Raw genomic sequence first — 17,069 nt, forward strand, 5'->3', positions numbered from 1 at the left:
TGTATGGTTTTCAGGGTTTTTATCGGTTTTCAGCGTTATTTTGTTGTCGTTTACTCGGTTTTCCTTGGTCTTTTCACGTGTTTTATGAATAAATTTTCTTTTTTTCGGTACCGGTACTAGTTTTATTTTGTTGTATTTATCCGCGACACCTTAAAGGCCGGTCCATGAAAATATTGTCGGGCTTAAACCGGTCCGTGGCGAAAAAAAGGTTGGGGACCGCTGCTGTAGATGATATAAAACAAAACTGAATTATGTTGAAATTGAATTTTTTTAGGATACAGTGGTGTGAAAAAGTCTTTGCATGTTTCCTGATTTCCTATTTTTTTATATGTTTGTCACACTTGAATGTTTCAGATCATGACACACATTTAAATATTAAAAAGAAATATTACGACTGTGGTTTGCTGGAGTCCCACAGCTTTATAACCTCAATTAGTTTCTCACTTGTTCCTGAATATTCCACTTGATCAGGCAAGCCCTATTTGGGTAACTGAGAGCAAGTGTGACAGTAACCAGGCCTGGGTGTGGCTTTCCAAAGATGTGACACAACACAGTTCATTTATGTTATAACTAAGGGCAATCACTTTTCCCACACAGGGCCACGTAGGGTTTTATTCTAATTCACCTTTCCTTCAGTCTGTTGTACTGCTGTAACAAGTTAATTTATGGGATTATATAAAATCTGTCTAATAAATGAATTTAGGTCCAGCATTTAAAGTAAGTCTGTCACGTGTGATGCAGTAAATTAAATAATTGTGTTGTTCTTTGTAAACAGTGAAAACAGCACGTAAGGGAAATGCAGCTTAAAGGCATCATCATCATTCTAGCCTTACTGACTCCCATTTCTTATTTATGAACCAATATACTCGACAGCTAATATCCACTAATTCACCAATCAGTCCAGCCGCTTCTTGTTCCTACAAAGCTTGCACCCCACATGCACATGTGCAAGACTCCACTGTGATTAATCAGTGAGCAAATCCCCTGCTGAAGAGCCGTGCTTCTTTACATTTTATTTAGTACAATAACACCTCCAGCTGTTACATCCAACCTGTGTCAATAACGATGTAGCTCTGCTTTGTCACTACAAATGTATACAGGTCTCCATTTCCTGGAACAAATACACAACAAGGCTAGATCAGATGGTACCATGCGAGGGACGCCTGTTGCAGCAGCTTTTTGTATGGTTGTCAATGAATCTTGTATTTTTCAGGCTTGCTGACTGTGGCTCAGCTACATAAACCATGTGTGTTCAATTTTATTTATATAACGTCAAATCACAACTGCTCACTGCCCGTTATATTGTAAGGTTAAGACCCTACAGCAATACAGAGAAAACCCTCTGGCAATCACTTGGTGACAGCAGGAACGAGAAGATTCCCCCTTTAAACAGCGAGAAACGTCCAGCAGAACCAGGCTCGGGGAGGAGCAGCTATCTGCCACAACTGGTTGGGGTGAAAAGAAGAAGACAGGACAAAAGACACATCAGGGCTTTATGAGAATGATGTTTTTGGATTTTTCCGGTGCCATTAATCCTTTGGGGTCCAGGATGAATTTGGCAGTTTTTCACTAATTTAACTTCACATTTATTTTTCGGTTTTAAAAACAGTTTACCTTCTTTGGCATCATTTTTTTCAGCACAACCTCATATCTGGCTGTACAGTTAGTTTTCATGTTATTGATCCATGAAACCGGATAAAACAAACCAATTAGTTAAACTGTGGGAATGTTTTTAAAGACAAAGGCCTGGATGACCTCTAATTTTCTGCTTTGAAATTCAGATAAAACCCAGCCCGAAAAATCGTAGGTAATGCTATCCAGAAAAAACAAAAACAACTTACTCTGGATGGCATTACCTTGGCCTCCAGTAACACTGTGAGGAACCTTGGAGTCATTTTGACCAGGACATGTCCTTCACATATTAAACAAATATGTAAGACTGCTTTCTTCCATTTGTGCAACATCTCTAAAATTAGAAATATCCTGTCTCAGAGTGATGCTGAAAAACTAGTTCATGCATTTATTACCAGCACAGAGAATGTGCTGGTATTGTCTTACCAGGTCCGTGAGATCTTCGACTCCCACCTCCAGCAAAACATCAACAGCATTCTGAAATGGCTGGGGACATTAAGTCCAAATGGACCACATTCTGCACCTCTATTGTTGAGGCTGCTACAAGGAGCCCAAAAAGGTGAAGGGAGAAGGGAGCCATCAAACTGAAGGAGGAGTCCTACTGGGCTTGGTTACCTAGTGGGACTTTGGACACAGCAGATCAGCAGACCAAGCTGAATGCTTGAAGAGAAGAACGTTTTAGGAGTGACAATGGTGAGAGAGCAAGTGATAACGAGTTTTGAGATGTGAGGCCGGCAGGTTTCAGCCCTGCGATGTGTTCCTCTGTCTTGTGGTGGACAGAAACTATTTTTAGAGTGGCACAAATAAATTGCGTCGCATCTTAATTGTTCTGTAATTTTAGCGGTAGGAATATTTTTAAATGGATGTCCAAAAAAAAAAAAAAAAGAAAAAAAAAAAAAAAAGACTTGAGGTATTGGCTTACTTTATGCAGAAGTTTTTTAATTTACAAATTACAGTTGCATTTCAAGTTATGAAGATGATTCAATAAACATCTTTGTGGTTTTTACAGTAAAAGAAAAATCTAACCATTTCCTACTCAGGTTTTTTGTTTTTTATGTGGTTTAGATCAGTTCTCTACAGTATGTATATGTAACTATAAATTTAGACATGTGAGGATGTGGTGAAAAGAATGATATCAAATAAGGCAAGCTAAATAGTTTTTAAAGGTAAAATCAAAAGTAGTGAAAAAATTGCCCCACTGGGTAAATAAACGCTGTCTTTAAGGACAAGAGCTTATTCATTTGTAACCCGGGCATCCATGGTGTTCGTATGGAAAAAGTTAATTGGATGCACACCCACCTGCCCTGTTCCACAGTGGTTCACTGCAACTTTTTCCCTCTAACAAGTTTTACTGAAAATTCACTTGCTAGTTTCCCAAGTAGAGAAAAGTAATGTTGTCTGATACAATACTACTAATACATCCATGGAAATGTTTAGTTATTTATGGTTAGATTTGATGATGAAGTCTGTGGTGCACTGGTCTACCCTCATTTACATGACTGCACTGCTTTATCTGTTCTCTCTGTGTGCCTTTTACTGTTCATTCTTGGTGTGGTAAAGTATATTCACTAACGTGTGGAATGTGATCATATGTAGTATCGCTACACACTGAGAAAGAGGTAAGGACACTATTATTTATCTTCATTGTAAGTAGATTAAACCAAAGAATGAGTTTAGAGATCATTAACACACAAATCCTCATCAGTGTCAGAACACACCTGCAATACGCCAGAGGCCATCTGTGTCCCAGCAGCACCATATGGCTGACTGTCAATAGATCGTTTGACTTAGTGACAGGAATCCGGCTAAAAGGGCCAAATCAACCTTCAGCACACTAATCCTTTAGCCAACATCTATATTAGTCACAGTCTGTTCCCTGCTCACTCACACACTGCTGTCTCATGTGACCTAGTAACACCTTTCTTGACCTGGATTGACAGTGGATCATATTTTACACATTTTACAAGCTGCATTAGCCTTTGCACTAGCAAGCTTAGTAAGTCATGGATCACATCCACTTGTAGATGCTGTTGCATTGCTGTAAGTAAATTAACCAACAGCCTCTGGAGTGAGGTTTCTTTAAAGGAATACTACAACCGTTCACTTTATACATGGGAATTAATTTGTACCAAATAATATCAAATGTGGACATTTTAATTTAAAAGCATAATCTCCCCCCTAGCTCTCAGCCTCATATCCAATGCATTGAATAATTTACCTAATCCTATAAAGCTGGCCAGTGCAGGGAGATCGAGGTTGGATATGGATACAAGTGGAATATTTTTGCATCAGAAGACGCGAAAGCAGGCATGAGTGCAGCAGAAGATGATGGTGGTGCTTGTTAGCAATTTCAAGCTGTTAGCTGCACCTTGACCCTGCCCTCGGGGTGGCTGTAGCTCAGGAGGTAGAGCAGGTCAACTGCTAATCGCAAGGTTGGTGGTTCGACCCCTGGCCTCTCCAGTCTGCATGCCAAATATCCAAATATATGCAGGTTGTTCCCCGATGCATTAGACATGTGAATGCCAGAAAGCATAGGTGGGGAATAAACAGTCCATTTAGAATTTTTTACTTGAATTTTCCCCACAGGCAGAACTATGAGTCTCTGTATTTTAAATTGTGACAAAACACAGGCCAAAGCTCAGATGGGTTTTACAGACCGTCACTCACAGGACAGATCTGGTGTAGTAGTAGCTCCACTACACCAGTGCTGGGCTTGATAGGTTCAGGGTAATTGTAAACAGGTGACCATTTAAAACAATGAAATGTAGAGTTTCCAAACTTTCTTAGCAGTGTTAACAACATCTTTGACCAAAAAACACTATCTGTCTGATGACTGTGCAAATGCAAAGAAAGAACACATTGCAGTATCAGATGGTTTATAACAGTCATAGTCACCGCAATTAGTGTCCATAGATGTCAATATGATGTCACTCCCTGCCATACATACCTGCTCATTATTACTTAATACTCAGCAGTAATGGAGCACAGATATCTTGGGCCACATAGGAAGCCATATTATTTGTCAGTTACTTGCATTAAAATGCTCCAACAGGAACCAGCAGCACAAAGAGATTTGGAGAAGTGCCTCAAAAGAGTTATATATGATCCACAGGCGTAAACCAAGATGTAGAACCCCAAACTAAGATGCAGTGGAAGCTCAGATGTCCCAGTTTTACACTGGAAATTGAATGTATCTTACATTTGTGGATCGGTGAGAAGATGGCAGCATTAAATTTGTCTCAAAACAGATGGTGGACACTGTGCGTATCAGGCGATTCGTCCACACATATTTAAGGTTTTGTAAGTGACCGAGAGAGAGCTGCATGTAGTTTTACACATTTGTACAGTTTTCAGAAGGTAAAATGATCAGATTTATGAGCTGAACTAATAAATCGTACGTACACGATCAGTATTTATTGTTTGGCTGTACACATTTTTAAAATTGCTTTTGCAATTTTGCGTAAAGATTTGTGTAAAGATTTCTTTCCATGAGTCCAGTTCAGTGACTGAGGGAGGTGAGGCCCAGCCACAGGGTTAGCACATGACGACTGTAGCTCTGACTGTGAGAAAGATTGATTTCAGCAGCTGCTGACAGAAGACACGTTTTCCATTCACAGTGCTACGATAAATCAAAGTGCTATTGGTCTTTAAACACCTCACTAAACCATGTGCCCACACATGCCTTTGTGTCCCGTACGGTCCTCCTGAGTCTGGAGGTCACTCAGGTTAATTTGCTCTGTACCTTGAACATCTGTTTGACCTTCTGTCGGGGCAGGTTGACATTGAGTTTGTGCAGGAGCTGGAGAACTTCGCTGATGCTTAAGCTGCCATCGCCATTCTTATCAGCCTCTGTGAAGGTCTGCTTTAGCCATGTGGTGACACTCTGGTTAAGGAAAGTCACCACAACAGTTCAGCACATTTATCGTTTATAACCAGAGCAGTGTAACGTCAGTGCAATGGGTCAGTTCAGCCTGTCAATGCTTTAAATTGCCCTCTATTAATGTTTTGAAATTCTATAGTATGTAACATATGCAGTTACACGATACAGGTGAAGAGGCTGAAAGTAAACAGTACAATGAAAAGGATATTGGTCACGGGTGCGCTGCCTCTTAGCAAGGCTGTCCTCATCACTGATCCCAGCCACCAGGTACTTGAGGCCTGTGATCCAAGTGCGTGCCTCCTCACCAGTCGTGGACACCAGGTCCAGGGACTCCATGTGTTCTCCATAGTAGAGGCTGAAGCAACAGTTTGGGTCAAAGCTGCCCTCTGCATAGCGCTGGAAGATCTCAGACTGCTTACCCTCGCACACCTCCCGGATGGAGTCGATGGAAACTGTTGGAGGACACAACAAGTCGGTGAGTTAGCGGTATAAGGTAACTTTAACACAGTATGGGAGTAAACAGACCATGAGGTATAATAATAATATTCATAATAATAATAATAATTTGATGTACTCTGGCTGTTGAGTCATTTGTTCTTGTGTATCGTTTTTCTAACTTTATTTTGAGCCTTACTCTTGCTGGGTTGTGTATGCTGCCATCTGGTTGTTAGTGTTCTTTGCATACCTCGCAGGGGGAGTTACTATAATAAATTCAAGTTCTTCTTATTGCTATAATTTTATAAATTATGCACAAGCGTAAACTGTGTTCAGAGTGTTGAGCATTAGGAGAACGTCTGGAATCACTGTCTGTTGCTGATGATGGCGATGATAACGTCAGTTGTCCTCCTCCTCCAAGGACCGGACAAGTCACAACTTTTCCATTTATACGCTTGTACAGCAGGCTGTATTTCACCTACAGTTCAGCATTTTAACAGCTCAGGATTGGTTTAAACTCCAAAACAAATAAAGTTCAGTTAAGTGCCTGCGCTCTCTGATAGAACAGGCACTTAATTACTGATAACATTCAAGTTTTAAACAAATGATGCTTAGTTCTGACCACATCACAGACAGAATCTCTGTCCTCAGGTCGTCACACTGCTGCTTCGTAAAACAACAACAATCTGTAGTAGATGCTCTGATGCAGAAATAGGAGCATCAGAGCATCACATGACTTCAGTTTCCTGATGGAAGGAACCACTTATTTTCTCTTCTCCTGTAATTTTGTCTGCTGCATTTCTTTGTTTTCTTAATTCTGGTTTGTTCTGAGGTTAACTGCTAACTTAATTGTAAGCATATTCTCATGTTTTTGCCACTCAGACACTGAATTTGTGTGGCTTGTTCACTTTTTGCAAGAGAAACGTCTTTGCTGGGAACATCCATTGGGGCTAATGACATCTTCTTTGTCCACTATTGTGCAACTTTAGTGACACAGTATAAAGTAAGTATAGGAAATGTAAGCAGAAATGTAGCCTTAGTAGTGTTTACCTTGGAAATGTGAAGTACAACACGACTGCTTAAATGTTTAGTTTATAAATAACAGCAAGTTAACCTCGTACGTTGTTAGGAGCCTGCACAGTATCCTCACATAAATAAAACTTTTCTACGTGGGGTGGGGCTTTTTTTTACCACTTACTTCAACCCATCTCTTCTGCCATGCAGCCACATCAGTAACTTCTATGAAGCATTTGCACTTCCTGTAATATGGAGTGCAGCAATCCTCAGCTGAGTGTTGAGTGGCTGCACTTGTAATTGTTTATGCCACTAGTGTTGAAACAAGTCTGGTGTTTTTACTCTCAGCAGGAACAGCTTCCTGGCATATTTTAAGCAGTATTGTGCTTTGGTGGAGGCCCGATCTCTTGTAGCTCTGGTCATCACAGGCTGACAGGTGGCTCTTGCTCTGAGCCATGTTTGGGCTAATGACACGCTGACACCATGTAATCGACTGATTTTTCAGTAAAAATGAATACAAGGACGGTATGATACAGCATGACACATCCCCATAATCAGTTACAGAAGATGCTTAAAGTTAGTGGTACTTTACATGTTGCTGCTACTCCTGTTAGCCTAACAGTCTGCTGATTGGCTTCAGCATGTGACACTGAACCAGTGGGTGTGTCTGTGGGCAAGTCACTGCTGTAGACCACAGCAAGGCTCGCAAAATTTCAAAATCTCTGGTAGCCCGTCGGGCAGGCATTCTTCAGTTTTTGGTAGCCCACAATAAATTTAAGGAGCCCGAATAAAAAAGAAAGCAATTTTTTAATGTTTTGTTTCCATTACAATATTATACATTAAAGTATAATATTGTAATGGAAACAAAAATTCATCAAAAAAATTGTTCAAATAAAAATCACAACAACTGTATACAAATTACAATCATCAACTCAAATACTTGGTTTAAATTGAACAGAAATTTCTATGAACTTGTAAGAACTGTGTAAAAAAAATTTGCTTTTTGAAGTTTGCAAAGACTGCTAAATTTTGCCAATGGTAGTTCACTTTTTGCAATATAGCACACTGTTCTAAACAGCTTTTTCAGGAGTTCTTGTTGTGCTTGGTTTATTTTTAGTATGTTTTTTGCAATTGCTGTTTGTTCCTGGAAAGATACTGCAGACTGGGCAATAATGCATTTCTTGCATTTCTCATGGGTTCTGATGCGGTCTTTCTTAAAACTACTAGTCCCAGTAACAAAGGCGCTTGTCGACTCAGAAATCAAATGAAACTCACAACACACCTGGCAGAACATCATGTTATTTAGCTTGTCATATTCCAGCCACAGAAATTCTTTTGTCCATGAAACCAAAAAAGCTGCACTTTCTTTTTGCCTCATAGTCTGATTTGTCATAACTTTTCCGTTTTGTGGTAAGCTTTTCTTTGGCTGTCACTTCTTCACCCTGACCTGTCTTATTTGGCTGAGCAGAACTAAAATACCAGCGTAAATCCTGCTGCTTTTACACACGCACACACATAACGGTCAGCGATTCTTTGCGCACTCAACCTCTCACATGTTTAAGCTTGCTGCGAGAGATTTCACTTGTCGCGTTTGAACAGTAAGCTAATGAGTGATAAGACGAAGTCAGAGGAAATGGTGCGCAATTAGTCGTCACTCACCAATCAGTGCTGCTGCTCTCTACAAACCATTCGCGCGATCGCAAAATGAAAGTGAAAGCAAAAAAACAAGCGCAAATTCAAACGCGATTTCAATATGTCACATATTGACAGTGGCTCATCGATGCCAATGACATAATTACTCAGCTACATTGGCGAAAGAATGCAAAAGCATAGACATATTTTCCTTCCTATGATAGCCTGACGGGCAGGGCTGAGTTAGATTTTGGTAGCCCACTGGAAAAATCGCTAGCCCCGGGACGTCGGGCTAGCGATTTTGCGAGCCCTGCACAGAGCAGAGCTCTGCACCCGAGCTGAATCAATGAAAAACTGCCTAATTTAATTTGAAAACGTTTTTTTTTTTTTTTTTTTAGAAAGGATGTTCTCCCACCACCACAACCCCCTCCAAAAAAAAACCTAATAAATAAATAAAGCTCTAATTGTTTTTAACTTTCAAGGGAGCATGTGTGTTATTTTGTGTGTAGGACACTGCGGGCAGATTAAAGCTGATGAATAATTAAGTTGACTTAAGAAGCTCATTAAATCCAGGGATGGAGCAGGCAGAGCAACAGGGAACCGAGTCCCTAAGCTGCTATGAGACCTCATTTCTACTGAGAGCTACTGCTGAAAATCCCCTTTGATTCTTTTCTAAAACACTCAAATCTTTTTTGTCGTTGTTGTTTTCTTTTGGATTGGAAGTGTTTCAGGCCATTGGGGAAATTTATTGGAGCAAGAGTTAAACCTATAAGACCTTTAAAGCCTGAAACAGTGAAAGGTAAACAGGGGAACAATGTGCACTTAACCATGAATCTGTCAAAGATCTTTGGAGATGATCTGCTGTTTCTAGCTGAGCAGTTAAACTGAAGCAGATCTGAGATGCTGAGCATGTATAAAAGGTAACCTCATATATTACTATTGTGACTCGTACCTTTCTGACCCCAACTGGTCATGGAGGAAGCAAAACAATTACCAAAAGGTCTCAGAAGCACATGATAATACTATTGTGCCAAAAATTAAAAGAAACATATGGAACAATAGTCCATAACTGGCTTCTTATTAACAGGCAAAGCTTTTTTTAATGGGCCGATCCATTATGCTGTTCGACCAGCTTTGCAAAGCTTGCCCATCCTCCTCCTTAGTCTTCAGTCTCAAAGGCTGTCATTCTCCACTTTTCATGTAACTTATATAGAAGCTTTACTGAGGGGACTGTGCACTTCTCAAGCATAAGTAGTCAATGCTTTACAAGCTGCTGACTCAATCTGAGGCCATTTGAATGCTTTATACTCTTCAAACACTTTATCCTTGCACTGGATTCTGCAATGACAAGCTACTCTGTTTTAGCTTTCAGCTGTTTAGCATGTAATATCTTCCTCCTTGTTTACTTCAGACTTAGCTAAGAAATAATATTATGAATCTTATTCACTTTTTTATACTTAATACTCATTGATTGTGCTGTTGACATCCACTTTTCTGTATTTTCTATAAACTCTGGTATTGCTGCTAATTTGGGCCTCCTCCAGTTACATTGATCTGCTTATCCTTAGGTCTCTTTTGTTATCCACCTGAAATCAGTTCTTATTTCTTCTTTCAACTTAGTTTGTGTCTATTGTGCTAGCAGTATTGTTGCTACTACTAAGCCGGTCTGTGTTCAGCTTTCAGAATGACATGCAGGAATAAATCTTCTCATATATTCTTTTAACATATTTGCTTAAAGTTACATTTGGTCAAAGTGCTGGTATTGTATAAAAGACTGTACGCTGCCACTCAGACTATAAATATATGATCTTTCAGAATATAATTCTTTGTCCGTATTGCCCGGCCTTATGTTGTATCCTTCACTGAAGATGTAGCTCACACTCAGGACGATCAAGCTGAGATATCTTTGCAAGGACAACATGTAGAAATAGCTCTGAAATTTCAATAAAGCCTCACCTCTCACTAAAAATATGGTTCCGGTAGCTTCAGGCACAACATTAAGGCCACCTGCCAATATTATGTTGGTCCATAGTTTGCTGTCACTACACCCCTAAAGGTGTGCTCAAACATACCTTTGTGGGCCCTCCACAGATTGTTCAGGACATCCTACAGATGCTCAGCTGGACTGAGATGATGGAATTTGATTTGAAGGCCAAGTCAGCACCTTGAACTTCTCGTTGTTCTCCTCAAACCATTCTGAGAACGTGGACGGCACAACCCAAGGTTCCCCAGCAGAACATTGCCCAAAGCATCACGATGTACGCCCTCTTTACTGTAATACTCCCTGGTCCCATGTGTTCCCAGGTAATACACACATGACGTTAAGTCAAGTCCTGATAATCACATGCCCATTGCAGGCGTTTCCTGTCTGCAGCTATGCAACCCCACGTGCAAACCACGATGGACTGTGTATTCTGACAGCTTTCTATCAGAACCAGCAGTGAGCCTTGGCCACCCATGACTCTGTCAACTATGGTTGCTCTATTGGACCATTTTTGATACTGACAATGGCAGAATGTGAATACCCCACAACAGCTTCAGAGATGTTCACACCCTGTCATCTAGCCATCACTATTTAGCTTGTGCCAAACTCATCCAAATCCTTATGCCTCCCCATTTTTCCTGCTTCTAACATGAACTTTGATAATTTATTCAGTTTCTTGCTGGTGCCGTGATGAAAAGATGATCAGTGTTATTCACCTTACCTGTCAGTGATCATAATGTTACGCTTGATCAGTGTATATTTAAAGTCCCAGAGTAGCGACACACAGCTTTCTTACTGTGCCTTTAAGAAGACAACACTCACTCTTGGCCTTTTCATTCTTGCGTGACGGCCTCCAGCGGATGCAGGACTTGTGTTCGTCCAAATAGAAGAACCGCACGAGTCCCTTGGAGCTGCCGCGGAGCTTCAACATCTGGGTCCCCATCTGCATGGAGCTCATGCATTTCTCCACTGCAGGCAAGAAAACACAAAACAAAACAGACAGACGAAAACACGGAATATTGTCAAAAGGGAAACTGCTGGAATGTGCACTGAAATTCACAGGAAAGCATGAAACAGAAATGTACATACAGTGCATGTTTTCATTCAAGAAGTATGTATGTGCACATGAATATATATATGTGTAGTTCATCAAAATCCATCAGAATTGTAAAGCAAAGCAATTGCTCCCTCCAAAGCAAGTGAATGGTGTGGTAATCACAGTAGAGCCACACTAGATGGTGTGGGAACCACATGTCCCTGTGCCGTGGTTACACCCCGCCTGACCACATCAGTTTCATTTTTCTGTAGCATCCACTGTTTTCACAGCAGCATGCAGGAAGGTAATGTGAGGCAGGCAAACTGTTTTTATTAAGAAAGTGGGAATCTGTCCTTAAAAGTGTTCGTGCTATAAATTCTCACCAAAAATATGCAGATAGTGTTTGTACAGCAGAAACGGAGCTGTGGACATACAGACGACCCGCTGTGATCATGGAAACTAATGCACTGGATAATCTTGTGTGGCAGAGAAGAAGTGAGCGGCCTCTTGGCTTTAAGCGAACACAAGTTTTATTTTTTTGAAGAATCAATAGTGAAGCCACAACAATGTCCACAGACCAATGCTTCATCACAGCATGCCTATTGAGCTGCACCACTCACACATTTTTCACACCGTACACCAGAAACAGCATTGATTTCTGTTTTTCTGATGAAAGATTTTTGTTACAATTTAGATACAAATTTTGAATGTCTGTTTTACAGTAACAGTCAAGTCATTCTAATGCTCTGTGTTGTCAATAAGTCTAAGTGTCAAGTGTAAAACATTTTCAATTGTTCAAAAAAAACCAAAAAAAAAAACCAAAAAACCCCCACCTGACTCGAGCCATATCAAGCTAGCAAATTGCTCCCGTAACATAATCAAGCTGTGAGATTTTTACTGTACTCCACATGGCAGAGCTACATAAAACCCTTACAGTAGTACTTACAGTAACACTAGCACAGTTGTGTGCTATGTGTGCTGTGTGTAAGCCCGCTGGTATGCTGCAGCAGTATGCTGCAGTATGCTGTGATGTGTTTTTTCTTTCCCCCTATGACATATTGCAACATATTGAGCAGACGTCACAGATTTGGGATGAATGCATGAATTAAAGAAATGTTACAGCAAATCAAAGCATGTGCATATAGTGTTTCAGGACAACGTTAACTACTCAAAGAAAGTGTACACATTTTGCATGTTGTTGAAATTTTAAAATAATGTTTTATGGCTCTGAGTTGGCCTGAATGTGTGCACTGTGCTTTCATGAGCTTGAGGCATCACAGCAGGATAAAATCATATAAGGTAGGTCATATTTTAGTCCATTCTTATAATGCCCATCTTAGACTTCTGTAGAGAACCTTTGGAGAGCTTAGGACATAACATGCATTACATGTTAATTGTCGTGTGGCCGTGTCATGAAGTTTCATATGCAATGGCAGCTGGTAGAGAAATATAAAATCCAGGTGCTGAACCTGCCAATCACAGCAGTTGTGGGCTGCATCGACCAAGCATAAATTGGGTATAAGTGACTAAAGGCAGCCAAACTCCAGTACAAATTTCTTAGTGCCTAGTAGCTGTAACAGAGCTGGGGATCTTCACTCTTCTAGCCAAACAGAGGGCAGTTATCCATGAAATGATCTGTTGTCACAGCATCCAGACTCTCACGGCAGACTGTCACACTGCTGAAAACAATGCCTTGAAACCCATCGAAAGCCTCATCTTCAACCCTTTGTCAAGTCTGAAATAAATCCACTCTAGCAGTCATCGCTGCATACATCGAGAGTTCTACAGTCAGCTCTTCACTGATTTTAGAGGGAAACTGTCAGGATGTCTATAAGGTGAAGAGCAAGCAGACTGTCCATTTTGTGAGCATGTTTCATTTCAACACATCTAATCAAACTGTTTTCAAAGAGACCCATTTCAAGATGGAACACACTCAGCTTTATGGTTGGCTTAAACACAATTAAATCACATATGAGGGCGCAGCAAAGGAAAGCATGCTCTGCTCACCCTCCCCTACAGGTCAGCTAAAAGAACAATATGTTTGCTGACATCCTGTAGCTGGCCAATGTTGGAAAATCCCTTGGGAAGTTTAGTATTTGAAATTTCTTCCTGGTGTAGTTAGCTAAAGAGTGCTCACAGACAAGTAGCATAGCTTGGAAAGTTACAGGTTTCCAAATTAAATGTTACTTTTCAACACTGTAGCCTGTGGCTACAGCCTGCTAGTAAAATCATGAATCAACCAGTTTGAATCATGCATTTAAATAATGTACAAATGTAGCATGACACCAATAAATCCTCAAATCATGTAAGAAAATAATAACAGAGACCTCACAGGACAGAGATGAAGGAATACATCTGTCTGTTGGTAACACAGCCTGTGGGAGGCTGACTGAGCCCGGGTAACACAAGCTGCTGTAATCAACACAGCATCAGTCTGTTGGCTTAGTTTGAACAGTTCACAATTGGAGTCTAAGCTCCAGTAAGTCCACAGATCAGATGACAGGGAAACTGTGCCTACATGAAGGTACACAGCTGTTCTTGTTGGTTGTTTTTATGCATTAAAACTCAAAATACCACAAAGAGCTCAGTGCTTTCACACCAGTAGAAATCGAGGTTTTCTTCGTGCAGTTGAAAAACTCAACCCCACTCGTCTATCATTCTGTATGCAGATGGACAATGGTCCATTAGAATTTGAGAAAATGATCCTGCCACTGATCCTGGCACGTTATCAATCCCATTATCAGCTGATCAAAAACACCATCATTATTAAAAATGCCCTTTATGCTCCGCTCTGTTGTTTTCTCACTCCAACCAGGTGGTGTTACTGATCTGCCCTCAACTACAGCTCAACATGTAACTGCTCTAACAGTAACGACATGTTTACAGAGCTGCCTGATCCTGCTCAGAACCACGACAATCGCATCCTAAACATGAACAACAGCTTTTAGACACAAAACTAGAGCATGAGTCACACAGAAAAGCTGTACAGTCGACACCACTGGGTGTCTGGGCTTGTTGCCATGGTTACAACCTCACACTTAAAGTGCTGGAATTTCAAATGGATAAAAAAAAAAAAAAGGAAAAAAAAAAGAAACAGGCTCAGACTCTGAATGTATGATTAATGACACTACAGAAGTCCTAAGAAGAGAACTTTTCTTTATCCAGCTATAATGGTGAAAAGAAAAAGAGCATCACTGAGATGCAGCACAATAATCATTTTACCTGATTACCTTAAAAAAAAAAAAAAAAAAAAAAACAGCAATCTCAGCTGAAGATTATTAAAACGTTAAATGCACAAATGTTACAATTATGAAGAATAAATAGAAAAAGCAAACACAGCAGCTTTTTTTCCTTCCTTCCTTGGTCCACATTTTATATTGTTTTACGTTATGGTGACACCCGGTGAGATCGTGTAGATCAGCCATTATTTTTGGTTTAATTTTATTATCTTTATTAAGTTTTTATCTTTATGTAATGTTCACATATATTGTTAATTAAACATACAATTGTTAAAAACTGCATCTTTTTGCAGGCATTTTACTTTAATTAAATTTTAGCTTATTAGAAGCAAAAACAAATGGCTGTCCAGTCGGGAGTTTGACCAACATGGACTTAATCTGGAGAGGGGACCTGCTTGTCCCTGCTGTCCTGCAGCCTGAACAGTGGGATACAGAAGAAACTCGGGTGGCATTCCAATATGTGCATCAGTAAAACCACACAACAGCCATGGAGGTGCTGTTAATCTCTGTCTCTCTTCCACAGCGTGTTTGCTGTCCTGCCATCCTTGCCTCATCCCCAACCAGTCGCAGCAGATGGCCCCGCCCCTCCCTGAGCCTGGTTCTGCCGGAGGTTTCTTCCTGTTAAAAGGGAGTTTTTCCTTCCAATTGTCACCAAGTGGTTGCTCATAGGGGGTCATATGCTTGTTGGGGGTTTTGTCTTTATCTTATAATATAAAGCAGCTTGAGGCCACTGTTGTTGCAGTTTGCTGCTATATAAATAAAACTGAACTGAACAGGCATTAGTGGTCCTTGTGAGTTAAATCAGTAACCAGACAACAGGTGGCAATGGAAGTAAAGTTGAGGCCTGGATCTCAGTGACGTGGCAGGATGACCTGAATGTGGCCACTGACCTGCTGCAACAGTCACAATGTGGGCCGAGGAGATGGACTTGGCTATTCTCCTCAGTCAGGTCACTGGGTTAAGCCCAGAGCGAACCATCTGTAGATGGGCCAACTGAGGCAACAGACATAATGAAGACTGACAAAGTCACTGTGTCAGTGAATTAGAGACTACAGTAAACCTATAATTAGCAAAGGGATCTCGTTTGAACAGCACCTACATGTTAAATATTGGGAACCAGTTTTCTTATAAAGAATGTTGCTGCAGCATCATCTGTTGTTAGAGTTGGGGTTATTTCCACTCTACAGTTTAAACTTCCTGTTGGTACAAAGTTTAAGATGCATTTTATAGCAGTTAATAAACAGCACATTACTGGTCACTGGTTATGAGAATATGAAGGACGACTGTAGGAGAGAGTGGTTAATTTAGCTTTTGAATTGCCAAACCCACTAACCAAATCCTACAGTTCTGTGATTGGTCTTGTTTGCTTCCACAACATATTCTGTAAATGAAGCTCTTCTTCAGCCTGGTCATTGGTCCACACCAAAGTTTGACTCTGAACTTTCCCACAATAAAAGAATCAGCCTGGGTTCATTAAAACAGACCCAACCCACTCAGCTGTGGAAACACTACCTCTGTGCAACATACATGTGATTAAGCTTACCCATGTAGCCCAGTCTCCACTTGGAAAAGGCCACAATGCTGCTGCCTATCCAGAAGAATTCCTCCACCACATGTGTCAGAAAGACCTGCTGCTGGCTGTTATTGGGAACAACATCTTTGTTTTTGTCCTCTTCTGTGATAAAAGCCCCTTTAGCCAAAAGTCCAGGCTTGTCCCCAGTCGCTGCAGCAGCGGTGGTACACACGAGGGCTGAAGACAGCGGGCTGACGCTGAAGATGCTGTTCATCTCGGATTTGCTCACTTATAACAGAGATTGGTTTTGATGCTGCCTCGAAGTTGCAGAAATGTTCCCACAGACAGTTAATCTGAATCAATGTGGATAATCTTTGGGTCAATTAAGTTTGCAAAAAAAAGAAGTCACAACTTCTTTAAAGTGAACGTTCTTTACGGGTAAACCATCCAACTCCACTAACCACAAGAACAAAAGGATTATTATCAGTAATATCAGGGGCTGCTTTCATGTTTAGCTTCAAAACAGATGCAAAGAAAAAAGCACACGTAAAAAAAAAAAAAAAAAAAAAAAAAAAAAATCACTCTCTGAACACTTAAAACAGTTTATCAATAATCTTCAAATGTTATTGCATCAGCAAACCTGCTCATCTCAAAACCATCTCAATATTGTTCCATTTCAGAGCAAAAAGATGCAGCTTTGGTGC

At 40.5% G+C, this 17,069-nt stretch overlaps 1 protein-coding gene across 1 annotated transcript in view; it reads right to left on the reverse strand.

Annotated features, from left to right (window-relative positions):
• Window positions 1–16,639, reverse strand: part of plch2a (phospholipase C, eta 2a) — a 67,120-nt gene extending 50,481 nt beyond the window's left edge. Inside the window, 4 exon segments of the mRNA XM_085345580.1 lie at window positions 5,375–5,504; window positions 5,721–5,964; window positions 11,400–11,546; window positions 16,396–16,639. Of these exon segments, the coding sequence (XP_085201706.1) occupies window positions 5,375–5,504; window positions 5,721–5,964; window positions 11,400–11,546; window positions 16,396–16,639 (765 nt within the window).
• Window positions 16,640–17,069: the final 430 nt, after the last annotated feature.

Source organism: Diplotaxodon limnothrissa, linkage group LG20 (genome assembly GCF_057381915.1).
Source record: "Diplotaxodon limnothrissa isolate DT_005_m linkage group LG20, D_limnothrissa_male_GT1.1, whole genome shotgun sequence".
In the NCBI taxonomy this organism is placed as follows: Eukaryota; Metazoa; Chordata; class Actinopteri; order Cichliformes; family Cichlidae; genus Diplotaxodon; species Diplotaxodon limnothrissa.